Genomic DNA, 25,290 nt, shown 5'->3' on the forward strand with positions numbered 1-25,290 from the left:
CTAATAATAGAGGTGTGGAGAAACCCTGGAGTTGTACAAAAGCACACAAAGAGTTTTGTGGATTCATTACATGAAATCAATTTGCGGATCATTTGTTTTTAATAAGCAGTTTTTGCCTGGGGGTCACTGTGGCTCAGGAAGTAGAGCAGGTCATCTACTAATATTAGAAAGAAATTAGAAATAGAAAAAACTGAGAGAGCAGGTAAATGAGACGTGTTGTATAAACTGTCATGAGTACATTTATTGTAAATATGACAATTATGCAGCACCTCCAGTACAGAAATTGTAATACATGCATCACACATTGGGATCTTGGTGTGTGCAAAGTAAAACCTATGCACACAAGATATCTTTACATTGATCCATACATTCATCCTGCAGATATGGAAACATTTCCCTGAATTAAACACACATAGTTACATTTGTATTATAATTTAATGAACAGGTTAAATGTCATTATCTCAATCTAGTGTTCAGTAAACGTTTACTTTAAGGCAGTGGTTAATATGTTGGAGCACAAATGATGAAGACTGAAAGGCCTGGCACTACTACTTCTTTTTCACTTCTTTAAAGACAAAAACCTTTGGATTTCTGACAACTGCAAAACGCCATGATGTTGGTTTGATGGGCATTCGAGGATATAATAACCCTGAAATATGATGACATTTCCTTAAATAAAAAAGAAACTAAAGTTAATATTTATCTTTAAGCAACTTCTCATACACACCTTTGAGTTTTTTATACTTTTGGAAAGTTACTTGGCTTCAATTTCTTACAAGTTTATAGGACTTGAAAATATAGAGACACCCCAAATATTTTTTAAACACAGATGATTTTTTTTAAATACAGATGAATTATAGATAACCACCCACTTAGGTTATTCACAGCATCACAGGTGTCTCCTGTCAAATGTAAAGGTTTATGTGTCTCTCTGAAAGTTTGAGTGCAAACTGAACATGTTTTTTCCCACCCCTGTAAATTTTCCTGCTCTCTTATTTCCCTGTACTTTTCCCCAGAGTGGCGATGTCTTTATTCTCCAGGATCTCCATCTTCTGCTCGGGCTGAAGCACAGTGTTTGACACCATTGCTTTGGCCACCTCTTGGATTGGGACAGACATGGATCTATATCCCACAGCAGAAACGGCGCTAAAGAACTTCCTCGCCATCCACTCAGTGGGACGACTCTCCTGCCTATCCACCAACAAAACCCTGCGGAGGAGAAGTACAAAAGGTGAGACTGAGAGATTGTATTTGGTTAGATCACACTGACTGATGAAATGCCACTTCAACTTCAGAAGAATGAATTTACAAGAGTTTAATTACAGAAAAGTCACACTGTGCCATGTTCATTGTGAGTTTCCCTAAGTTGTTGCCACATTAGCAGAAGTCACACACGACTCTTCTTTTAGAGAATGATCATCCCAGATTTTACTTTTTTATTGTTCTAATCAACTCTATGCAGCCACAGCCCTGTATATTTTCTAGGTAGGTGTTCCTCATCCCTTCAATTCATGTAATTTGCAGCAGCCTATTTACTAGGTATACCTCGCTGATACCTGGTTGTACTCGCTTTGGCCTTTAGACCTTTAGTTATTATTTTTTAATACAAGGCAGGAAGGGTCCATGATTTCATCTTGTTTATGCGATGAAAAATGTCACAGTAGAAATAAAGACTAATTTTTCCCATCTTCCATTATCCAGCTTTGGTGAGCTTGTGTGAACTAAGACCTCAGTTTCTGAAATACTCAGACGAGTTTGTACAAACAGCCATGTTCATACTCAATTTACCTTTCGTCCTCATTCTGATGCTAAGTTGAGCAGTTAAATGTACCTAATAAAATGTCTTGTGAGTGTATATTTACAGGCTCTGTAACAGCCAGTACAATCTAGTTTCTAAGAAAGAGGGTTTGTTTTGTGATGACTCGTGTAATTTTGAGGGGCTATGTGCTATTTTCAAATAAATTGATGGTTTAAAAAGCACTCCATCCTGCTCCTGTTTACATTTTTTACACAGCGTCTTGCTTCTTTTTGAAAAGAGGTTCTAAGTGAGATCACTCACCCTGGTCTGTAAATGGCGAATCTGTCAAAACCAAGGGCCTCGATGTCTGCCTCTACTTGTCCCTGGAAGAACAGTCATTAATTTTAGGACTCCAAGAAAGTTTAGCTAAGGAAATTTCAGGATGTTAAGTCAATAACATACTTTGACTTTGAGGTAAAGGAAGCCGCTTTTTTTATCTGCTCCCCTGGAAGACTCCAGGTGGAACTGTGTACAGCCTCCAGCCTTGGCGAGCTCAGCTGATTTTAGAACATAGTCATGATCAACTCTGACGAATCCTTCCTGAAACAGAAGAATGCAGTTAATGAAATAGGACCCCCAAAAAAGACCAACATTTTTTACATTTTAACTTTGGTGATTGTCACTGATGTATATCATTTCCATATGTATAATATGGGTAAGTATTTTTCATTAGGAGCTCTTAAATAAGTCATTGTAGCCAAATAATACCTCCATGATTTAGAAGTGCTCTGAGAGACATGATATGTAATAACATTGCTGCTTCTAAATTACCTCAAAGCAATGTTTTATAACTTAGTGGCATAAAAGATATTACAAAATAAGCTAGTGTCTATAAAACAGCCCATGAGCCTTGTCAATTTATTAGCTGTGTTAATGGAAATGTTAGCCAAATTAATGTGGGTGAAACGGCTCAGTTATTGTTACTGTTGAGTCATAGTTACTGTTCACAAACTAAGGTTTGGCTATGGCCGACAGCCACAGTGAAACAGTAAAATCTTATCATTTGGTTGTCAAGTTCCCGTGTTGGATTGAGACCACTCACAGCTCCTGCTTTAGCTCTGGTTGTTCCCAGACAGCAGTATCCAACATCATGGCCCTGGAAGGCAGCAGCATAATCATCAAGCTTCTCAAAGTCGACCACCTCTTGGACCTGGGGCCACAGAAAACAGTGCTTAAGAAAAAAAAAATTTTTTACGGGCCTTATTATTGCAGGTTTGGTCAACTGATCAGCCCACTAACCAGGTTTTCATAAGTTTTGCCCTCAAAGGTGAGCTGCCTCCTTCCAATAAGAGTAATCTTAGAGAAGATATTATGCTCCAGCAGCTCTTGAAGCAACAGCTTGCCAGTTTCCCCTGAAGCGCCTAGGATGAAACAGCTTTTGTTCTGCTGCCTGAAGTTTTCCTCTAGGGTCTTGATGTCCTCAGCCATACTGTTAACAACAGAGTCATGTAAATATCACGCGTTTAATGCACATGTAAATCTGAACAGTACCGTTTAGCACCTCGGTGGACAGCTATAATCGAGGGTGAAACAAAGTATTAAATACTGGTTAATAGTGACTACCAGTTATGATTATTTGTGCTAAATTTACGGAATTCAGAAATCGGTGTTAAGGGGACTGCGACTACCAAGAGGAAAGATCACTTTAAATTCATCTACTCCCAAATGGAGTTTGGCTTGACCGATCTGACAGTGGTATATTTAGCATGTATGTACAGCTCGGTTTTGAGTATAAATTCGGTAACGTTAACAAAGACGAGTGCGTGTCATTACCTCGTGTATTTAACCGTTTCGGAATCTTCGAAATAATTTAAGGTCGCTGCGATGAAAACAACCAGGACAGTGAAAAATCCTAACGTCTTCCCCAGGGTGGTGCACAGCAGTTTAATAACAGGCATCGCTGATAGCAACGATTAAAGTGCTGCAACACTTCCTGGTTGCTTCATAGTTACACAAACGGATGTCTTCCTGCTTCGTTGATAGGCCGAGGAAGAAATTTGAAACGACAGCGTGCCGCTGACAGGTTAATACACGAAACCAACTCACACTAGACTACTAACTTTATGTTTGTATTAAACTGTAGCATGATATATAAGCAAACCAAAGGGGTGGTATAAACACGCCTCGCTCAGCTCCACCGCAGACAACGCTTTACGGACAGCGCATGCGCATGCGCTCTAGCGATTTGTAATGCATCCAGCTGTTAGTTTGTGCACAATCTTTATATCTCCTATCCGGTTGTTCAGTGATGACGCGACGAATCCTACTTCCGGGTCTAAAGTAGTCTGCTTTAATATGGCTTTTGTGTTGTTAACATGTTTAATGTTATGTATTTTCTTCTATTTGATCTCAAAAAGCTCCTAAAACAGTCAGTGATCCCTGTTGACCTCCCTCGGCTTTTATTACCACTAATCATTTATTTAAGCTCAGTCTTTAAAACCTTAGGATGTAACTACAGCCCAGCCTATGCAGCAGTATATGAATGACTAACCTCGTATTGTGGATGGATTATCTCAGTTGTTCTCCTGGCTGAAGTTTGGTCCTTTTACAGCATCCTGCCATGCGATTACATTTGTTCCTGACCACCGAGAACACTCACGGTAACTTTTATTGAGTGGAAAAAAAGTTAGCTTGTTTATATTATGCTAACATAGCTGTGTCGCTAGCGGTCACCTAGCACATCATTATATACCAGCTAGCCCAACTTAAGTAACCCTACAAACGTCACTGCTGTTTAGTTTTCTGTCTTCATTTATGCTGGAAGTGATAACAGAGCTGTACGTTTTAATTTGTTTCCAAAACCCCGCAGTCAGGACATGCTATATTGTATTTAGATAGAAGCTAGCGAGCTAACTCCCTGCTAACTTCTAACTCCGTTAAATGTCATAAATTCCGTTTTCATGGATGCCTGGATGTTAAACTCAATTCTTACACCTGGTAGAGCAGAACGCTGATCATTTTATTAAAGATGAAAGACTTTAGACAGTTTTTCAACTCTCAGTAATGCCATAGTGATCGTTTGATATATGGACCTGCAGCGGAGTTTAGACCCAGACACGGCTAGTGACGTCAGACTGAACAACCGGATACCATGACGTGTGTGTGTGTTTGTTTGTTGTTGTTGGTTTTGCAACAAAAGTGTGTCTTTGCATTGCCCCGCACAGTAAAGCGGTTTATGCTGCAGAAACTGGAGGTGTACAGTTTAAGGGTGTGACATTCAACGTTTTCAAGCTCTTGGTAAACTAATGTTAATTAGTTGATGCTGATGTTAATCGCATCAGCATCATATTTTTGCTGTGTAGCAGAGAGAAGTATCCTGCTGAAAGAGGCCACAGCCAAGGGCAGGAATATCATTTCCATGAAAGGGTGTAGATGCTCTGCAGGACTTAGGTAGGTGCAACGTGTCAAAGTACATCCACATGGATGGCAGTACCCAAGGTATCCCAGCAGAACATTGCCCAAAGCAACACCCTGCCTCTGCCAACATGCCTTCTTCCCATTGTGCGTCCTGGTGCCAGGCGTTTCCCAGTTAAGTGACATACATGCACGTGGCCATCCATGTGACATTAGAGAAAACATGATTCATCAAACCAGGCCACCACCTTCTTTTGCTCCATGGTCCAGTTCTGATGCTCATGTATCCATTTTTGCTGCTTTATGTACTGAACAAGGACTGGTCTGCAGCTAGTTAGTTAGTTAAGTTTATTTAATTAAGGACAGCACATAAGACAATGTTATATGATAAAACAATCCAACCGTTTGTGGCCCGAGTTCCACAAAGGTCTTCTAGCTAAAGGCTAGAAAACCCAGTCTGTGTTTGGACTTTTTTTAAAAAAAATACAGCAGAAATAAAACGAATCTGTCCACAAATACACACACACACACACACACACACACACACACACACACACACACACACTCAGAGTTACTATACCTAATAACGGGGGATACATGGCGGTGTATCGTGTTATTCAGCCACAGCAAAGCAGGCTGGTTTACATCAGTGTCCAGAGATTTGTTTTTGTTTCAGCTATTGTTTCACCTGGGAATTAAAAACTCTAGGATCTGTTAAACATTTTTTATTGCAGATGGTAAACTGTTCCAATAATCTGAGGACCTTTGAGTGAGAATGAGGATTGACCAAATGATGTTTTCTTTTGGTAGTTCGCGGTCTCCATGAGCTACTCTTCTTGTTACTGCTGGCTTTTAGAATCATTCTGCTCACTAACTCTAGGACAAGACCATCGTTGCATTATACAACGGGAACAGTTTATGTTGATCTTAATGGTTCTGGATATCTTTCCTGTTTTAAAAGTTTTAAAATTAAGATGGGAACCTAAGATGACACCCAGATATCTAAACTCATCCACTTTTTGGATTTCTCTCTGATCAATCACAGTGGAAAAGTTATTCCAGACTTTACACCCAATTGTAAAACACATGAGATTGTTTTGTTGTAGTTCAGAGTCAAAGAGGGATTCTTGAAACACTTAGACACTCCCACCATCCCTCTGAGCTAGACCCAGGTTTAATTTAGTTTCTGACCCAGTCGGCTAGCCATGTCAAACTCACTCAAATCCTTCAGCTTCCCCATTTTCATGCTTGTAACACATCAACTCTGAGCACAAAATGTTCATTTGCTCTCTAAAATATCCCACCCATTAACAGAACACCATAAAAGACCAAAAACGGTCAATTAGACCTATGTTAGCCCTAGACCAGTAAGCTATACATAGGTAAATGACTATTTAACTGGAGCTGAACACACTTGTAATCGCTCAGTTAGAGTAGCTCATGCTGTTGAAAAGCATAGAAAGTTACATAGAAAATATGCTTACAAAATGTTCAACCTCATGTCGTGCCAGTGCTTTAGAGGAAAAATAGGTTAAAAGAAACCTTCACCTCCTAGGACCTGGCGTCCACATACGTGGACATCACATTTTGGGTTGTCTATACCAAAATACAAAATTTTGCTCTACAAGGGCCTGATATCAACTTACAAGGACATTATACTGCCACTGTTCTATCAAAATTTAAAACAAATGTCCACATATATGGATCTCATTTTTCTCAGAAACAAAAATCAGGTTAAAAAAATCAGGTAATTCTTTGTTTTTACATTCATCAGCTCCCAATCAGCCAAAATAGTAAAGAGAAATTAAAAATGCATGCCAAGAAAGAGTTCAGGTCTTAGGAGGTTAAGACAGAAGAAGAGGGGCAGGGGGAAGATATGCAGTAAAGGGCCTTGGGGTAGATTTGAACCTATAAGGCTCTGCATTAGCCTTGTAGCATATGGGTCACCTGCTCAACCCATCAAAGCTAAACTCTTCTCCACTACGTGTATTCTTAAATCGGTCAAAGGTATTTACACAGCAAGTGCTGTGAATCAGGGGGAAAAATTGTAACTGAAATATAATACACCAGGTCTCTTCTCCAAAAAGTGGAAGTTGTAGGGAAAAGCAACACTTTAGTCTATGGTGAAGAAATCCAGCGTGGTTCCAGAGTTGGACCAAACCTTAAAAAATGTCTTTGCCTTTTATCAGATCTTCAGGGGGTTTCATTAGTCAAAACCTCCACACAAAGAAAGCAAGTCCAGTCACATGCAATGAATTCATCAACACCCCATGTTTTTAACACTCCTGCCACTTTGAACACAAGGCATCGACCCAATCTAATAGAATATGATGGAGCCAGGGATGATCCTTTAAAGATGTCAGCAGTAAGAGACAGAAAGAAAAGAGGCTGAGGTTGAGAGAAGAGGCCTTAAACTGGCACTCTGCTGAAATGAAATGTCGCCTCTTTGTTCCTTAGCCACGGGTGCTAATTGGAGCTAGCGGCAGGGAAGAAAGCTGCTGCTGGGCTCCTGTCTGTCGCACCTGTTGAGTCATTGTCTCTCACATTGATCAGACAGGAAGTTGGAGTAAGAAGGCTTATGCCTCGGTGGGTGCGTGGCAGATACGTGGTTCAATTTCCTTTTAGAACTCCGCCGTTGGAGGTGAAAATACCAATGGTGGTCAGTGGTCAATTGCATTTGACCATTGATTAGTCTCTAAAAGGACATATGGATCATAAAGAGTTGGTTTTCCATCAGTTGTTTGTTTTACTTTACAGTTATAGCATTTACCCAACAGTGCATAACAGGTTTGTTATGCAATGTTAACAAAAACATTGTTGTGCAAAACTAACTTTTACAATAGTTGGTGGGTAAGCATCATGATTTATTATGCTCTATGTTATATAATGGCCCCTAGCCATTGATGTCAGTACTTAAATTAATACCCAAATTCTCAATTTTTTATTTTGACTTTAGATGAAGGTAGAAAATTTGGTTGGCCAGAAATATTTAAAGACTTTTTTGGCTTATGCAGTTAGGAAACTACAGTTTTCACCTCATATACATTTTATTTGTGTTCAAAATGAGATATAATATAAGTGTTTGAGCCTGCAGGTGTCACATAAAACATCTGCAATGCTTACATCAAACTGAACTTATCTGAAGTCTGCCAACACTTCAGCTTCAGAGTGCAATTTAAATATCGTAAAAAGTAATCTTCTGTAGAAAATACAATGTTTTAAAAGTTTCATTTCAAAGTGTTAACTGCTGACATATGATTGAACCCCTGAACACCAAACTAAAATGAACATATCTAATTATAGTTAAGATTTTGTGTGTGTGTGTGTATTTTCTGAAATGTATATTTCTTTGAAGCAAATAAAACAAGTGATACAACCAATTAAGACAAATAAAAAGCGCATACATGCATGCCTGCATATACACGTCACATACAGACACACACACACACACAATCTGTACACCAACACGGCTTAAGGCTTAAGGCCCGAGTTCCACAGACTCTGGAGTGTGATGCTAATGATGGTAATTAATGGAGCCTGACAGCACAATCTGCTGCCCATTGTCTCTCAATAAACAGCTTTACACATGAGCCTCAGAGGGGATGGGAGTTTTAAGCTGAGAGCTGAGACAGTGAGAGCAGGAGGCAGCCAGAGTGGAGGGTCAGACCTCAGGGGACAGCGCTCAAACTGAAGTGGGGGATTAGCTCAATTAGAAAGGCACTGTCTAATCAAGATGGAGGGTTCAGTGATATATATGGTGCGTCTGTGAGGGAGAAATGTGAGTGAAGCTCCATCATTAAAGCCGACTGTTGCCATCAGATGTTGCGGCGTCTAATAATGTTAACAGTAGTGAAAAAATGTGTCTTTTGTCTTTTTGCTGACCTTACATTCATTTGTTGCCATGCATTTCAATGGGAAATCATCTCCACTGTGTTCTGTGGTCCAAATGATAATATATCCATGAATACTTTAGGATGCCTAAAGTGACCTTGTTACTGGTCAGTGTCATTAGTTAAAAAAATCATATGGATTTTCTTTCTCCCCAGTTGATTCATTGATTTTATTAATCGACAGTGTTTTGTCACTACACATGTTTTGCACTTTGGCATGATAAAGACATATACACTTCACTGCACTATATATAAAAACATAAAAACATATATGTAGTACAGAGAACTCATTGTGCAGAAGTTATTCTGTGCAATGCAAAAAAGCTTTCCCCTTGCAGTTCCATCTAAGCAAGAAAAGCATGTGTTTTCTGAACTAAAATCCCTGTAAATATGTAGAGAAGATGTAAAATATAACAAAAATCAAGTCACACAAAAACAGCCGGCCTATGTTTTACAAATTTTACAGAGTGCATCGAAATTAAAAAAGAGAAGGTTTAACTTTAAAGGCTTAAAAGGTCAGACCTGCCATCAAATCATCTGATCAGTTTTAAGTTTTAAAAATAATGGCATAGAAAGATAAAGGCCCAGTCTTCTTCAGGCTTGGCTTTGTTGCAGGCTCAGACATTAGCAATATGTTTGAGCCAAATCAAGGTATCAGCTGGACTCAGAGGAGCTTTCCTGCTCAAAGAGCCACAGCTAAGCAGCAATGACACCTGCTTTTTCCTTCTTTACGGAACAATGAGCTCATTAGAAGAGCAAACAGATTATCTGTGTTTTTCAATAGATGATCCTAAGGAGTCTGGGGGACCTAGCAGCTCCCAGCAGGTAGAGTTAAGATTGCCCATGCACATCTGGCTGACCTGCTGGTTACTGCTGTCTTAAAACTGTATATCTTTACTTTGCATCTTTTTGCACTTAAATAAGACAAATCGCAAAATCTATTATCTTCTCTGAAAACAGACTTCACTGTATGAAATCTAGGTTTAAACAAGACAACAACATGATTTATCTGGACCTTTGAACATCAAAGTGTCTCACATTGCTTGAAGCACGAGGCCATGTTTCCAAGTCTGCCAGTGCTGAAACTGAATGTTAACAGTGAAGTTATGAGGTAACTGCCAAAAGGGTCTGAGCTTTTGGCGATTTTAACCTGAGAGGTTTTGCATCTCCTTGTCTGTCAGGGTTTGCTGGAAAAAAATAACAAATAGTGGACTGTATGCATGCGTGCGTGTAGCATAAACAGAACCATGAGCAGCGATTGCATTCATTTTTATAATGTTTTTAGCCTATATTGTATTGTTTCAACAATACAGTTGAAACAATATAGTATATCTAGTAAGCATTCATTTAGCTAATAATTAATAATAACATTTTTCAAATTAGTATTAGTATTTAGTATTTATTTATTTATTGTCATTGTCAAGAACAATGAAATTGCGTTTGGGGCTTCCATACAACCCAAAAAAAAGAAGAAAATAATAAATACCCCTTAAAACCCAAGTGTACATATTTAACCCAGTGTGACTCCAATGCAATAAGACAATCCTTGGCAATAATGTTCGTAGAAATTCAGACAAAGACCTGAGAAACATGACAAAAATAATAAACAAATGGTGCTATTGCCATATGCTGGGATTGAGATGTCATAAAGAGACATAAAAAGGCAGAAAGGTGCAGAAAGATAGTCCTATGATTTTTTTAAAAGACATAATTTTCAATACTTTAAAGAGCAAGGCTGATACCAAATGCACTTTTATATTTATTTCCAATTTTATTTTCAGGTTATATTATTTATTTCAGATTTTTTTTTGTCAGTAATCTGCTGATATGCTGTATTGTGCCTTTTGGTCAACATTTCCATTCCCATTTACTAAAAGTTGTTTCCTTACCAAATGTTTTCTGCTGCCTTTGTCTGAATGGATGTGTATTGGCCTTTGAGCCCATTTCACGAGTCTGGCTTTGTTAAAGTCAGACAGCTAACTGGTAGGGCCTTCCTTTTCCCTTGTTGCACGTATATTAGCTAGGGTTTACTAACCCTTTTCCAATATTTAATGCATTCCAAATGTATAATTAATTGAGATGTGGATTTATTTGAGTGTCTAACCTCCAGAACTCACTGAAATAGCAAATTGTAATTGACTGTCACTGACATTTTCTATTTGCCTTTTTTTTTCTCAATATTAGTTAACATGAAAAAGACAGATGATCATAGGATGGGATTTTTCCCAGGAGAAAATTAAACTTGAAACTGTTAAATCTATTTGGTCTTGTATGTAATAATAGCATAATACACCAAAGCCTCTTAGAGGATATCTGTGTTTGGCTTTGAGTTTTCACTATCAGATCTATTTGCTGTCTTAAATCTCCCTTTTGTGGCAGGACGGATGAAGCCTAATGACTCCTTTGAACTGCCGACATCCCCGGCAGATTGGATTCGGGAATGTCAGCCAACTAACCTTTAGTCTCTTTCCCACATGAAGCAACAGTGAAGGGCACGTAATACCTATCTTTCGATTCCTGTCCCTCTCCTGTATTCTTAATCAGTTAATTATTTTGTATATCACACACGCAGACATGAGGCTTTTATGGTAATAAGCCTATTGAGCTAGCCTACCACATTTTTAATGTTTTGTACAAATTACAACTTTATCTTTGGAAGAGAAAATATAAAGTCGCCAAATAGTTGCAGGTGATGTGATTTTCAACTTCTTTTGAACCTTGTAGGATTGTATTTGCTTAAACTACATGATCACTAATAAAACATGTTATCTTGACATAGTCATGCTTTTAAAAGTAATGCCATGAATGAAATTCAGCCTTGTATTTGCACACTGTCGTATATCCAAAAATTCATTCATCCCCAAAATTACGCTTAATAATAATAATAATAATAATAATAATGGATTGCATTTATATAGCGCTTTTCAAGGCACCCAAAGCGCTTGTCCAATTCAGGGTCGAAATCACAATTCACAACAATTTAAAACTATGTGTAATGGGCTGCTCCCATACATTTATATTCATAGACTAGACTATATGCATATATATTGCTTTACATATCAGTACTGTAATTTAAATTAAGGGTCTGGTCATGTAGTAAGATGATAGAAATCTCCAGGTTAGACAAAACTTACTTGGAAATAAAAAGTTAGAATAGTAAAAGTTACAAATATGATCCAAATTCTATGCATCCATCACGTTCCCTGTTTCAGCTTTAACCTACTGCAGTTACTGTAGTGTGCATAAGCTATGTGATTGGTGGTTTTTCCAGGTGCACTCACTTCAGAGTTGTCTTCAAAGTGACTCATATACATTTTCATATGCTCTGTTTTTACTGGTAGGATATGCTGGCATAGTGCGAAGGGAAGGTAAAATGTGAAGAAAAAGAAGCATTGTCAAACTCGTGCTTTACCAAACTCATGCTGTCAAACTCTGTCCTCCCCTCTGTTTCTCTATCTTAGCGTCTTATAAAACTGCCTGAATTTCTCCTTTGGATGGGGCATGCTGTCTTGTGGTGGTTTAAAGGGAGGGAAAAAGGGAGATCATGCTGGATCATGGCAGACCCACCACAGCACAGAGACCTCCCTGCCGATGAGCAAACACCACGACAAATGGCAGAGCTAGCTGGACAATCACTTGCTGAATGGAAGCTAATTAGCTGGAGTCTAATGCCAGTTTACTAACACCTGTATTAGCGTGCTCGCTCGGCAGGGAGTAAGGGCTGGCCAACAAGTGCTAATCCCTCATAAGCCCAAAGTACTCCTCCCAAACAGTGGCATTAACATATACTTCTCAAGCCAGCTGTTGCTAACCTGAACCCAAAAGAGATAGCTTCAGCAGTGATGTACTGCTAAAGAGGAGGGGAAAGATGTTAAATGGTCAATAACAGGTTACCTTAGCATTCCTGTAGACGTCCCCCACCCCCAAAATGTTGTGGACCACAAGTTATCCCCCTTTTTTGGGAATTTCCCCCACATCTCTCAAACCTACATTTTTCAGTCGCTTGGCTTCCTTGGCTGTCTTGCACTCTCCCATCCTCTCCCACTGCATGGGTGGTGGGCTGATTACCCAGTAGCCATGTGTGTATCAAGGCAAGTGCGAAGCCAATGTGTGTGTAAGGGATTAGTGAGCTTTAGCATTAACATCATGACTGGACTGGCTACATTCCCTCACTGCACTAATAATTTGAGGGGAGGAGAAAGCGGCTGGTCCATTAGTTCACTCTGTTTGCCCAAGAGTAGGCCGACTCTGATCCCCTAATTTCTCTCACCGATTCCAAGAGGATCTCTAGCTTTTGTGACAGAGGGATGCAAAGATAAAGGATGGGACTGAGGGGCACATTGATTCAGAGATCACCATCCTTGGGACATTCTGTGCACTTACCAAACTAATCAGTGTGTGTAAACACAGCGAGAGATGTTGAGAGTTGGCGGCTAAAAGACTGGGGTCTCTGAGGTTGATTAGGAAGACCTGTTGATGGACCACACTCAGTGTTGGTGTCCTCTGATCTGCAGACATCATGCAGAAAAACTGTGAGCCCCTTGGCTCATGTGTCATACTAGTTCTGACTGTGGGTGGCTCCAAGTGGGCCTGTTGTGGCCTCTGGTGCGCTTACAAAGTGTTAGCAGATCAGGTATCTGACGCTTCTGCCAAAGTCCTATAAAAAAAAAAAGTGCCTTGCATGCTTTTCAGTTTGTAAGAAAGCAGGAGTAAGATTATTGCGAGAAATCTGTTTTGGACAATACCATCATGTGCATCCCCTGACCTGTGTGTGCACAGGAAACCAGACACGTTTCCATGTAGTAATACTGAGACAGTGGAGTTTTTTGTACAAATTGTCCAGCTTTTTTGTTGTAGAACTCTCCTTCATTGTAAAAAGGCATCTGTAAACCTGGTCTAACTTTGTCTGTCTCCCTCCGAGGTTAAAATATAAAATAATTTTCAGCACTCATATAAAATCCCATGTTTGATCATACACTAATAACTAGTGACAATTTCTGAATCATTATATTTCACAAAAATGCAGAAATAAAACACAATATTTTTAACATGAAATTCTTGTAACACAGAAGGAAAAAAAATGTTATTGTTGCTCAACTTTCATGTTGAATTGAGCAAACGGAAATATTAACAGATAGTCTAATTTAAATTAAACAAACTTCTCGAGTATTCAGATGCTACTTTTGATGGTACAAAGGGCCGGTGAAAATTTCTGGCTTTTAGCTTTAATAGTTTTTGAGATGTTCATGTTCAACCATTACTTCAGATTTCAATGTGTGAAAAAATGACCCAAAGATGGGTCAACGGCCAATTAAAAAATAAAAAATAAAAAATAAAAAATCACAGCATTTATTATATATGTTCAAACTTTGGACCATAAAATGTTTGTGCAAATCAAAAAGAAGAAAGAAGAAAACAATCTAAAAGTTTGCTTATATCAGATGGATATATAATGGAGTATTTATTTTTACCTAAGTGCTTAAAAATGTGAGTTTCCCAAGCAAACAGAGAGGCAATAGGAAATGACATCATAAAGCTGTTTACTACTGAATTTAGAGAGCTTATTTTAAATTTCACAAGAAAAGGACATTATGCTAGTTTGTAAAATTTAGCATAGTATCCCAGCATGCAATGTCACACATCATAGTTGGTTCCTGCGACAAAGCTGTCCCTACACAAACACAAAAAATGTTCCAAATGCTGGGTGCATATTTTATATCCATCATAATTGAGTTTATCAAATGGCTGTTTATTAAGCAGAAACATTTTTAAATCTGTCCAGAATTTCTCACACACCTGGGTTACTTTTATATGGTTAGAGGTAATCTAAGAAAAACAGTAAAGTGAAGATTTTAGCTTTTGTAAGGAACACGGAAAATGAAGCAAACATAAAATCAGTATTGACAAAGGGGGCTTGTATTAGAATATCCCATCAATCATCAGACCCTAAGCTGCATCCCAAGGGAATATTCTTCTGTTAGCACACTATGACTCAACATCATCTTCATTTTAAGTGGACATCAGTTCAGATGTCAGTATCAATTCCCCAAAGGCACAACCTCTACTAATACCCCTCACAGCCAATTAGGGGAAGTAATGGTAACAAACCTTCAATGGGAAAGCACAGTAGCTGGTTGGACCTACACATGCTACCCTACTAGCCACTGTCAGTTGGGACAGGGGCTAATGGGCAATCACAGGGGGGCTTATGTTGCAAATCAGCACAGATCCACAGGACTCTGCTGGGGATTCCTGTCCAGTGTTGCCTGATTCTGAAGCTTATGATCCAGTAATGGGTGCTTTGGTGGGTATCTGAGGGATCCTAAGGGAATATGATGTTAAACTGGCTCAGGCGTCCTCAGACTGAAAGGCTCTTTGATAGGCAAAGTAGTTGGGCAAAGAGAACATTGAGAAACAGGTCCCAGCTGATAGGATATGTCACTACTAACTTGTACTGAAGCAGATGACCCCTTGCTAACACAGCTCACAGAGACAACCCTTTCAGTCTTGTCAGTGATAATATGTTGAATGTTTGCCAAACCTGGAGTTATCTGAATTAAAACTCTGATCTGCTTTGCACGATATTTGAACAGCTTTTAACTAATATGTAATTTGATGCGGCAGGGACTGAAAAAGCTTCAGCAGCTTTGTCTACATTCCCCTCTCAACTGTTGCAAAGCCTGTAATAGTACTGATCGGTTGCCAAAAATATATAATTGGTACAGTTTTGAGGACAATTGTGCCTCCCTTTCTGGTTTGTCTGTTTGTTTTGCAAGATGCTTTTGTGATTGGGCTTAAATGTGTTGATCAGTTTGTTTTCATCCTAATTAGCAGTTCATTTGATGTTACTTTGATATTATTACGATATTTTGCCATTATTTACAGTGCAAATGGATAATGATGAACTGGTACTTATGTAGTGCCTTTCTACTACAGTCTCATTCACCCAATCACACACAGAGTCATAACATGCTTTTGCCTATACCTAAGCAGTTTTACCTAACATTCTGACTCACAGTCCGATGGATGCATCAGGGGCAACATGGCATTCAGATACTTGCCCAAGGATATGTCAACACATGCACAGGAGAAGCTGGGGTGAGATCGACCTGTCTTCTGATAAGCAGATGACCCACCCTAGCACCTGAGCCACTGCCAGTCATTGACCCTAAGCATACGGCAAAAGTAACCCAACAGTTCTTAGGGCAAAGAAATGTGTTTTTCTTCAGCTCTCAAGTCAGTCAGTGAGGATCAAGCCAAATGCAGAGAGACCCACAAACAAGCAGCAACTGAAGGTGGCTGCAGTGAAGGCCTAAGAGAGCAACTCAAGGGGGAAACGCAATGTTTTGTGATGTCCATGGCTTCTTGATGTTACACTCCAGTGTGGCAGTGAACAGAGACAACATTAAAAAGTGACAAAGTGGCTCACATACAATTTCACACACAAAACCAGACTGTTTAGATCATGTGCTTTTTGCAAGGAAAGTTTGAAAGCTTTCAATTATGGATGTCAAATATCTTGACAGTTTTGATGTGGCAGGCTTAATAAATAAATATACACAAATGATAATATAAAAATGGAAAAGATGCTGAGTTTAAAAGTATGATTGTCCTCTCACTGTCCGCATGATCACATGAAACTTTCCAGAGTATTCAGGTGTTCCCTTGTTCCCTCTAAAAAACGAACAAAAAATGATGCACTGGAATTGAGGAGCTGATCACCTTTCACAGCTTATTTTTTATCACTATTATTACACTGGGCCTATCAGTCTGCTGCTTGTGTAACATGTGTTATAAATACATAAAAAAGGAGGTTTAGGCTGACTCACAGGAGTTTATTCTGTGTGTTCAACGCGTCAGTCGATGGGTGGATGTGTAGTTAGTGAAGAATGGTGAAAGCAGGTGGTGTGACTAAAGCGAGGACTGGGGCCGAATTAGGCGGATGCAGGCTTTAGCTGAGGGAGGAGGAGATGGGACAGGGGTGTCACCAGTCGGCAGGGCCTGTCCGAAGCAGCCCAGTGCACCACACCCACCCAACTGTTCCTTTTTCAGCACCCTTCTGCCCATTTCCCCCTGTCTCCTTCTCTCACTCTCTCCGTCTCGCTTTATCTCTCTCCTCCTTTTTCTTTTCTTTTCAAAATGCATTGTTAACAAAACGGTTTACAAACCCTGGCTGGTACATTATCCACGACCGCCTCCTGCGGGATTGATTTAGGCAAATGGATTCAGAAAGGGAGGGAGGGGTGGAGAGAGAGGGGGTTTGCATGGAAAGGATGGAAAAGTAGAAAGTGAAAAGGGGTGTGTTCCTTCATGCAGCAGCTTTACAAAACCACCACATGGGCCACGCTAAATATTCTTTTTCTCTCACGTTTTGAGAAGCCATACATTAAACGCTCATTATACAGCCTTTATGTGCAAAGGGAGGCTCCGTCTGTGTGAGGGCAGAGCGGCCGAGGATGGACTATGATCTCTCTGCATATGCATGCATGGAGCATCTTTAGAGGCTTTCTGACATGTATGATATCATCATGACCGAGAGATTTGACTTTCATATAGCCTGAAATCAGAAAAGGGAGGGGTGTGTATGTTGCAAGGCAAATTTTTTACGGTGTGAGTCATATAGCATGTGATGTTTAATAAAGTTGACTTTTCAGGCCTCTGGGCTCTCTCTTAAGTTGTCAGGATTAGAGAATTTGGCAATCAAAGAAGTCTCAAACTTTAAAGTGTGTTTAAATGTTTCAGATCTAAGTGGGAAGACTGAAAAATGTAACGGAGAAACTATCGGCTTTGTCTGTTTTTATTTGTTTAAAAAAATGTGATAAGCTCATAAGTTAGACTGTTGGTCTTCTCTGACTCTTTAACCTTAGACATGCTCAAAAGAGCACAGTTTAGCAATGCAGGATGCTTTCCCACCTTAACTTTTCATTTGACTTTTTAACTGTATCATTTTGCTTTCAGCCCAACTTTCACATTCCTCTTTTCCCTTTTTCCAACAATAGGAATCTTTTTCTAGGGGTGCTAGAGGTGTGTGCACGAAGAGGGAGGGGGGGCAAAGGTTGAACCGGGCATCCCATCATGATAAATCACTGGTTAATGAGGAGTCTATTGTGTCCTCACACATTGTACCCCCCCTTCACCCTTCACCCTCCTCCCCCTCCACCACCACCTCCTCCTTGTGTCCCTTAGACCGCTACCTTCGGGTTGTTAAGCTGACACAGATAATGAACTGGCTGCTTTGAACTGTCCTCACAATATTGACTGGTTGCACACAGCAGATGTCTCCCTGGCAGAAAGCAACTGGTAAAAGCACATTAGGTTAACAAAGAGAGCTTTGCTTTGGAGGGGTGGAGACCGCTGAGGAGGTGGCAGAGGGGTCTGTGTGGGTGTGTTGCGGGGTGAGGGGATGGACGGATGGGTGGGGCAGAGGGCAAGCTTTTGAGTTGACAGATCTGGAGGATTATATCAAAACAACACAGTTGCCGATTATGGGACGAAGAGAAGAAGCAACAAAGACACGAGGATGTGTTTTGAGAGAGAATATCTTCACAAGCTTGTGTCATGTTATGAGTCTCCTTTGTATAATAATCTCTTTTTGACTTGTAAAGTTTGTTCTCCAGTGTATACAACAAAAAAAAGCAGCAAAAATGTACTCAATGGTGCCAAAATAAAACAGAGTAACTGCTCATTTTTATTTGCAGCAACACTGTGAGTTGGAGGACTGGTGTGTACGTAAAATGTAACTATAACTAAGATGTTTCATGGGAATATTTTTCATAAAGTTCCTAAAGTTTTAGACAGCTAATATATTTAGATTTATCAAGCTACATTATTACTATATGGTCATGGAGTTTTAGTATGTTCTGATTTGAAAAGTCTCCTCTGTTCTTTACCAGCACAAATAATTCATTATGCATTAGTGCAGGCTGGAAAAGAGCCTAAAGTCTAGCATTATGACTTCTAAAGTCATTAGTTTGTTAGTTTTTAATGAAAGCATACAAAACTTTGGATATGGTGCCTCTAAAAGAATCATCTCTGGCAGCGACATGTTCAATTTGTCCACAGATAACAAAATGATTAACTTTATTTTCACTCTCCCCTCTGTTATTGTTCCGCAAATGCAGCACGGCCTGTGAGCTGACTGGTTTCTTTCTGGCAGTGGGACGGGTGTCTAATGGGTCAATAATAAGCCGTGACTAACCGTCTCCCTGAGGAGCAGCTCGACCAGACACACACTCGCAGAAAAGCAGCAGAAAGGTATGAGCCACCAACACTGATTACCATATAATTGCAGCTATTGTATTTGACATGGAGAATTAGCAGCCCGCTAGGTGGCTAACTGGCCTTTTATTCAGCTTGGGACTGGACAAAAAACAAAACATAAAAAACCAAAACACCCACACACAGACAGATGCACATCCCATGAGATGCAATATGCATTTATGTTCACACAATTAAATATCACTCTGTGTGAATATCCCATTTCCACATCTTGCCTGGAGAGTCTTATGATGTTTTGGGGGGTTTTCACCCATGAAGATGAGAGTTTCATACAGATTTCCACAAAGTAGATGTTTCAGGTTTTCAAGTGGCAGTGTGTCGATGATGAAGATAATTCAAGGCAATGATTCTGTTAAGGCAATGTCTAGGAATTTGTGTTTCTTCCACTGACTCGTAATCTTTTCTGATTCTTTTAAAGACCGAACTTCGCTTTAACCATCGAAGTTCAAGGTGCTGTGTTCATGCACACTGGATAATCTGCAATGACCTATTCAAAGTCCTCCTTTCCTCTTTGAAAATTACACACGCCGCTAGGTTGTGAAGTTGTGAGCTTATCCCACAAGGAACCACGTCCGCAGACTTTGAGGCGCAGAGCAATTTGATGTGGTTTCTGGCATACAAGTCAAGAGGGTTAACAAGACCCACCGCCATGGAGTCCCCCTTCAACCCACGTGTGGCTAAACGATCACTTCCCTGCACGTCTCGCATTGTAACAAATCTCCTTTCATGATCACTTTTCACTCTTTCGCTTTCTTGCCTGACTGGCTCCTTTTAAACTGAGAGGGAGAGGAGAGGGAGTCAGGGAGAGAATTTCTTTCCCTCTTAAAGGTTTTGTGTGAGGACGGCTGAGTGAGCGTCCATTATAGAAAAGGCCCAGACCACCACTGGATGACCCTGCTAGGAGCGACAAAACCCAATTGGTCACGGCCGCCAGCAGCTAATGGGCCAGAGAGGAATAGCCCTGGGTGGGTAATGACTGTATTCTATGCCTTTCTATTTACGCCCTCCTGGTGCCCTCACACACACCCCCACCTTACTCCAGTGGCCACCAGCCCCGTGCCCTCTCCGTACCTTTGCTTCCAACTCTGAGTACTCCCCTGGTCTTCTCCTGGTGTCATCTACACAATGTTTGTAATTTCTGTCTGTGTTATGCACTTGGCAACAGATGCTGTCGACAGATCAGGGAGAAGGGATCACGGGACCATATGTTGGGATAAGTGATGCTCCTCCTGCTTTTCCCAGAGCTCGATAGAGGAGGCTGTGTTAGAGAAAGTGGGACTTTCTGGTATATGGAACGTGAAAACTTAACAGAGTACAAAGTTCTTTTATTAAAAACAATGGGAACTAAACAAATATCTGGCTTATTATTTATTCTACTCAGTGTCAATACTCATCTTTCTACTGTACCAAAAACTGACCAGCTTTGATGACACTGGGGTTTCAGCCCTGTTTTCTGGATATACACTGCTGTTTTCACCCACTCAGGGTAAGAGCATTCCTCTTCCTGTATTTAATTCAGGCAATCAATATAAACTGAAAGTTGGAGAAATGGAGCAAAGCTACTTTAGGCAGGTGACTTGAGCTGCAGTGCACCATACATGCTTACACACCTCACTTATGCCATAGATCCACATATCCTCCTAATCTGGTGATCCCATCTCTCCCATCACATGTCTGTGCTGATGCCTATTTCAGCCCAGGCATCTACCTGTAGGTTCCAGGGAAAGGCTTACCCCTCACTCCCCAGTTTCTTATGTGTGTGGAGCCATGAGCTTAAAGTCTAGATGCCAGGGTTTTTGTGTGGGTGATGTGCTACAGCTAACAGATTTCAATGTTTAAACAGTCCAGTCTAGTGTGAAAGCTTATCAGGCACCAAGCTTGTGCAAAGCAGCATTTCAACTAGCCTTATACGGTGAGGGGCAATATTACTGTGATAGTTTTCCTTACTTAATGTTACAGCCTTATACTCTTAACCATCCTTTAAACATAGCATAGGAGTAATAATTCCCCAAAGTTATCCTCAGTGGTTCTTCCATGTCTGTGACTGTTGCAGAAATACTACATGAATTACTGTAAAACATTGATATTGAACAGTACTATTTTGGCCCATGGGGTTGATTTATACAGCTAACATACAGAGTTTACAGCTATTCCAGGAAAAAATGACAACAAGTTTGATTTTAAAAAGTAATTCCACTCCATTTTTCAACTTAGGAGTCAAAGGTCCAGTGAAGACAAACATTTCTAATTTTCAAGTCACACTTTGGCCTCTCAGCACAACACACAGTACGGTATTCTTTTTAATTTAGTTTAGATGATATAGCGCCAAGTCACAAAAGCCAGGGCACTTCATATACTATATTTGTTTTATTGAAGTTGATTTATTCTACTGTGTAACTTTCTACTTTTAAAATATTTATTAGAACAAAGTTTTGTAGAATTATCAAGTGTTAAATCTTCAGGCTATGAGCTAATTCAGAACATTCAGAAAAATGTTCAACTGCTTCATCAGTTTTCTAAGTCATATCTGCCACCACATTTCAAATGATCTCATCTAAACATGTCCAAAGTTTTAGTCCAGTAATTAGGAAAAAAAGAGCATTCTAAGCATGTGCTGTACAAAAATATATGACAATATGAACGTTGTCATGTCAAGCTGTTAATTTAACTGTATCAAGTATGTAGCTAAATATTACAGCATATTACTGTAAAATGAATATACAGCAAGTGTCCTTAACTTCTGAGCTTCAGTCATCCATCAGTTTGTTTACTTCCAAATGTCTTTTAGCAGATACAAGGTCTGGTGACATTGGGAACAGTTTTGCTGAATGGCTTGATATATAGTTTACCCTACTGTTTGTGTGATCATGAAATGTAACTTTAGTTTCTTCTTCTTCTAAAAAAAAATTACAATTAAATGTCAGTAATAATGTAAAGAAAAATGTAAAAAAGCTAAAGCAGTTAGCCTTTGGGCCACTGTCATCCTGAGGAATGGTTCAGTATATCATAAGCCAAGCCCTGATTTTAGGATTTGCCTAAAACCCCAATCCCAACCTTATACAGGAATCATCTGGAAACCTGCACTCTGAGAGCTATGCAAACTGAGAGCTGAGAGCTATGTAAACTATGGTGCACTTTTTAGAGACAGTATATGGAACAGAGGCAAGTGAATGTTTCTGCATCAAGGTGTTAAACTCAGCCTTGCAAGACAGTAAAAACTAGAGCACATATCTGACGCATTAAAAAAAAAAGGGGATGTGTTAAAAACGTACATTACTCTAGTTCCATAAAAATGACAGCCTATGCCTGAAGAGAGAGCGGCTTGTGAAAGTTGGAGATAGTAATGGTGGAGTGGTTGGCAGCAGATAGGAGGGGTTGATATAGAAGAGAGGAGGAGGAGGTGGTGGTGGTGGGGTCACAGTGGTTCTATTCAATCCCTAAGACAACACCACACAGAATGATAGACTCCTCTGAATTGTTTGTTGCTCATGGGCCATTCTCCCTGCTGTCTCCCTCAATGGCACCCTTAGCCGCACATGAGAGACTCTCACAGGTACCAGAAAGACTGTGTGTGTGTGTGTGTGTGTGTGTGTGTGTGTGTGTGTGTGTGTGTGTGTGTGTGTGTGTGTGTGTGTGTGTGTGAAGGGTGGGGTGGGATGGGGTGGTGGAGGTGGGGTTGTATTTTAGAGATAAAGCCTTCTAGTCCTATGGTTGATTGCTCCACTATAGACACTCACTCAGTGGCTCTGAAAGGCTCCCTCAGACGCCAGTGAATAAACTCTTACTCTTACGCATCCATACATCACCCCTCCCTCCACCTCTCCTCCACCCTTCTGTTCTGGCAGATCCACCCCCTCCACTCTCCCACTTTGAATTTTCCAGAGATTTGAGCACAACCCCTGAAACCGTCCTCCCTCCAAAAAGTTTCCACACTTCTCCAAGAAAAAGAGTCTTTTCTCCCGACCTTCTCATGCTTACAAATGTTCACGACTCTCACAAAGAGTCACAGCCGTTTGGAAAGTCATCATTTCCATATTGACCACTGCAAGCACAATGCTGCTATTTGGATATTCATTACTCATCAGGCATATCAAAAACTATTATGTTTTTAATCTCTGACATGTATATAGATGATATCAAATTAGGCCTTTGATAGTTGTGCTTGTTGGCATTCTGTTACCATCCACTTTATATTGCTCTTAGATTCATAACTAGCTTCAGATCGCTGATAACATGAAATAATCACACCAGGTAGGCAGCTCTATAGCCAGGCATCTTGGTTTGGCATTACCAGGAAATAGCTGTCATCTTCCTTCCTGTTGACCTTTGAGACAGATGTTGAAATGCTGATGTTGTACTGGCAAGCTAACCATTATCCTGCATCTCTAAAAGGCCCTAGTTAGCACTGTTGTGGTGTCTGTCAGCAGGTTCCTGGCTGCAGGAAGTATCACATTGACATTTACTGACACAGCAGGATTAGCTGGCTAATTTACCCCAACTGGTAGGTGGGAATTTACTTAATACATTAGTACGTTGTCAGATTTAAAAAAAAAAAAAAATACTCTGCTAGTTAGTTGAGTAATGCTATAATCACTTGGTTATGGTTAAGAAAACTGTTGGTCATTTTTGTTAGCTCATCCATTTTCCTAAAGGAAGAGATCATGTTTGGGGGTTATATGCAAATTTGTGGAAAGACTGAATCCTTTTTTTCCTTCTTAAATTAACTGGTTCAAGCACGTAAAAGTGGATTTTCTATTCTCTATAAACTTATATCTTCAAATTCAGGTACTTGATCCTTTCAGGCTTCCATCTTTAGTCACAGTCCTTGTGGGCAGTTGCATTTGAACAGGTGTTACTTGCAAGCATGCATGCAAAAAGTCGATGTGGATATCAGCAGATGTACCGCATTTGGCAAAATGCAATTTGAAAACCATCAGCTATTATTGTATCTGCTTTTTTTATTAACTTTTAAATAATTTATCTGTAGTTGTAAATAATAACTCATGAAACAGCCTACATGAACCAGTATATATTAGTATATATTGACTTTTTTGGAGAAAAATGTTAATGATGATGATGGTTCAGCATTACTTCTAATAAAGTACACTTTCACTGCTGCTGAAAGAAATGCTATGGGATAAGGCATGAAATGTAATTATTATTATTATTGCTATTATTGTTTTGTATTCGGCAGAGTCAAATGGAAGAAAAGGTCAAATGGATAATTTTAACTACTGCTCAGTTCCCATGTAGCCATCTCTCAGGAGTGTAGAATGGTGCAGTGAAGATGAACAGGGAGTCAATGTGTCCTCAAAGACCTGGGCGGTGAGGCTTTCCACACACTGGTTTGATTGACACTGTCTATCACAGGCAATGAACTCTACTCTAGTTGTTTTGTTGTTTTTTTTAACTCCCCTCCCGCGCCCAGGTTTCACCAAGGCTAACTTTACAGTTATTTATACATTTTATTTGTTTGGCTGACACTTTATACAAACTTGCATTTCCCTACTTAAGCCCCTGACATCCCAGCTACTGTCATCTATTTACATTTTATAACCTTTATATGTAAAGCCCGGTGGCTTGGGGAGCTGATTGTTGCCTCCTTATGGTGCTGCTTGGTTTAAGCCATTCAAATTCAGCCTCGGTGGTGGAGGTGCAGGGCTTTGCATATTCCCGAGTCCTCAGAGACTTTAGCCCAGGCAGGCCTACCTTTGTCTGCACCTCAGCCTGTGCACCTCAGGGAGTTCTTTGCTCTGATCAGGCCTCCATTTAAACAAGTTAAACAAAAACAACATTTAATCCAACCAGGTTCCCTCAATCCAAGATTTATTTGCAAGCTGTTACCCTTCTGCTCCTGGTGCGATGGCAAATGTTAATTCCTTGGGTCATTGGATTGTTTCCTAAGCTGCACGTTTACCACTAAAGAATGTAAAAGAAAATCCAGTTTACCTGCTTTTTAAATTTTAACAC

General features: G+C 39.9%; 1 protein-coding gene and 1 long non-coding RNA gene across 2 annotated transcripts; one reads left to right on the forward strand and one right to left on the reverse strand.

Moving 5' to 3' along the window:
* Positions 1-212: 212 nt before the first annotated feature.
* htatip2 (HIV-1 Tat interactive protein 2) lies at positions 213-3,971 on the reverse strand. The gene is made up of 6 exons (XM_004571051.2): positions 3,572-3,971; positions 3,038-3,227; positions 2,841-2,948; positions 2,201-2,338; positions 2,060-2,121; positions 213-1,209 (listed from the first exon to the last, which is right to left on the reverse strand). The coding sequence occupies exons 1-6, from the start codon at positions 3,694-3,696 to the stop codon at positions 993-995; spliced, it is 840 nt and encodes a 279-aa protein (XP_004571108.1). The 5' UTR covers positions 3,697-3,971; the 3' UTR covers positions 213-992.
* A 1,112-nt stretch (positions 3,972-5,083) lies between these two features.
* LOC143420726 (uncharacterized) lies at positions 5,084-20,657 on the forward strand. Its single transcript, XR_013100502.1, has 3 exons — positions 5,084-5,188; positions 19,164-19,296; positions 19,739-20,657. It is a non-coding gene; the product is annotated as an uncharacterized LOC143420726 (long non-coding RNA).
* The last annotated feature ends 4,633 nt before the right edge of the window (positions 20,658-25,290 follow it).

This window comes from Maylandia zebra, linkage group LG1 (assembly GCF_041146795.1).
Source record: "Maylandia zebra isolate NMK-2024a linkage group LG1, Mzebra_GT3a, whole genome shotgun sequence".
Lineage (NCBI taxonomy): Eukaryota > Metazoa > Chordata > Actinopteri > Cichliformes > Cichlidae > Maylandia > Maylandia zebra.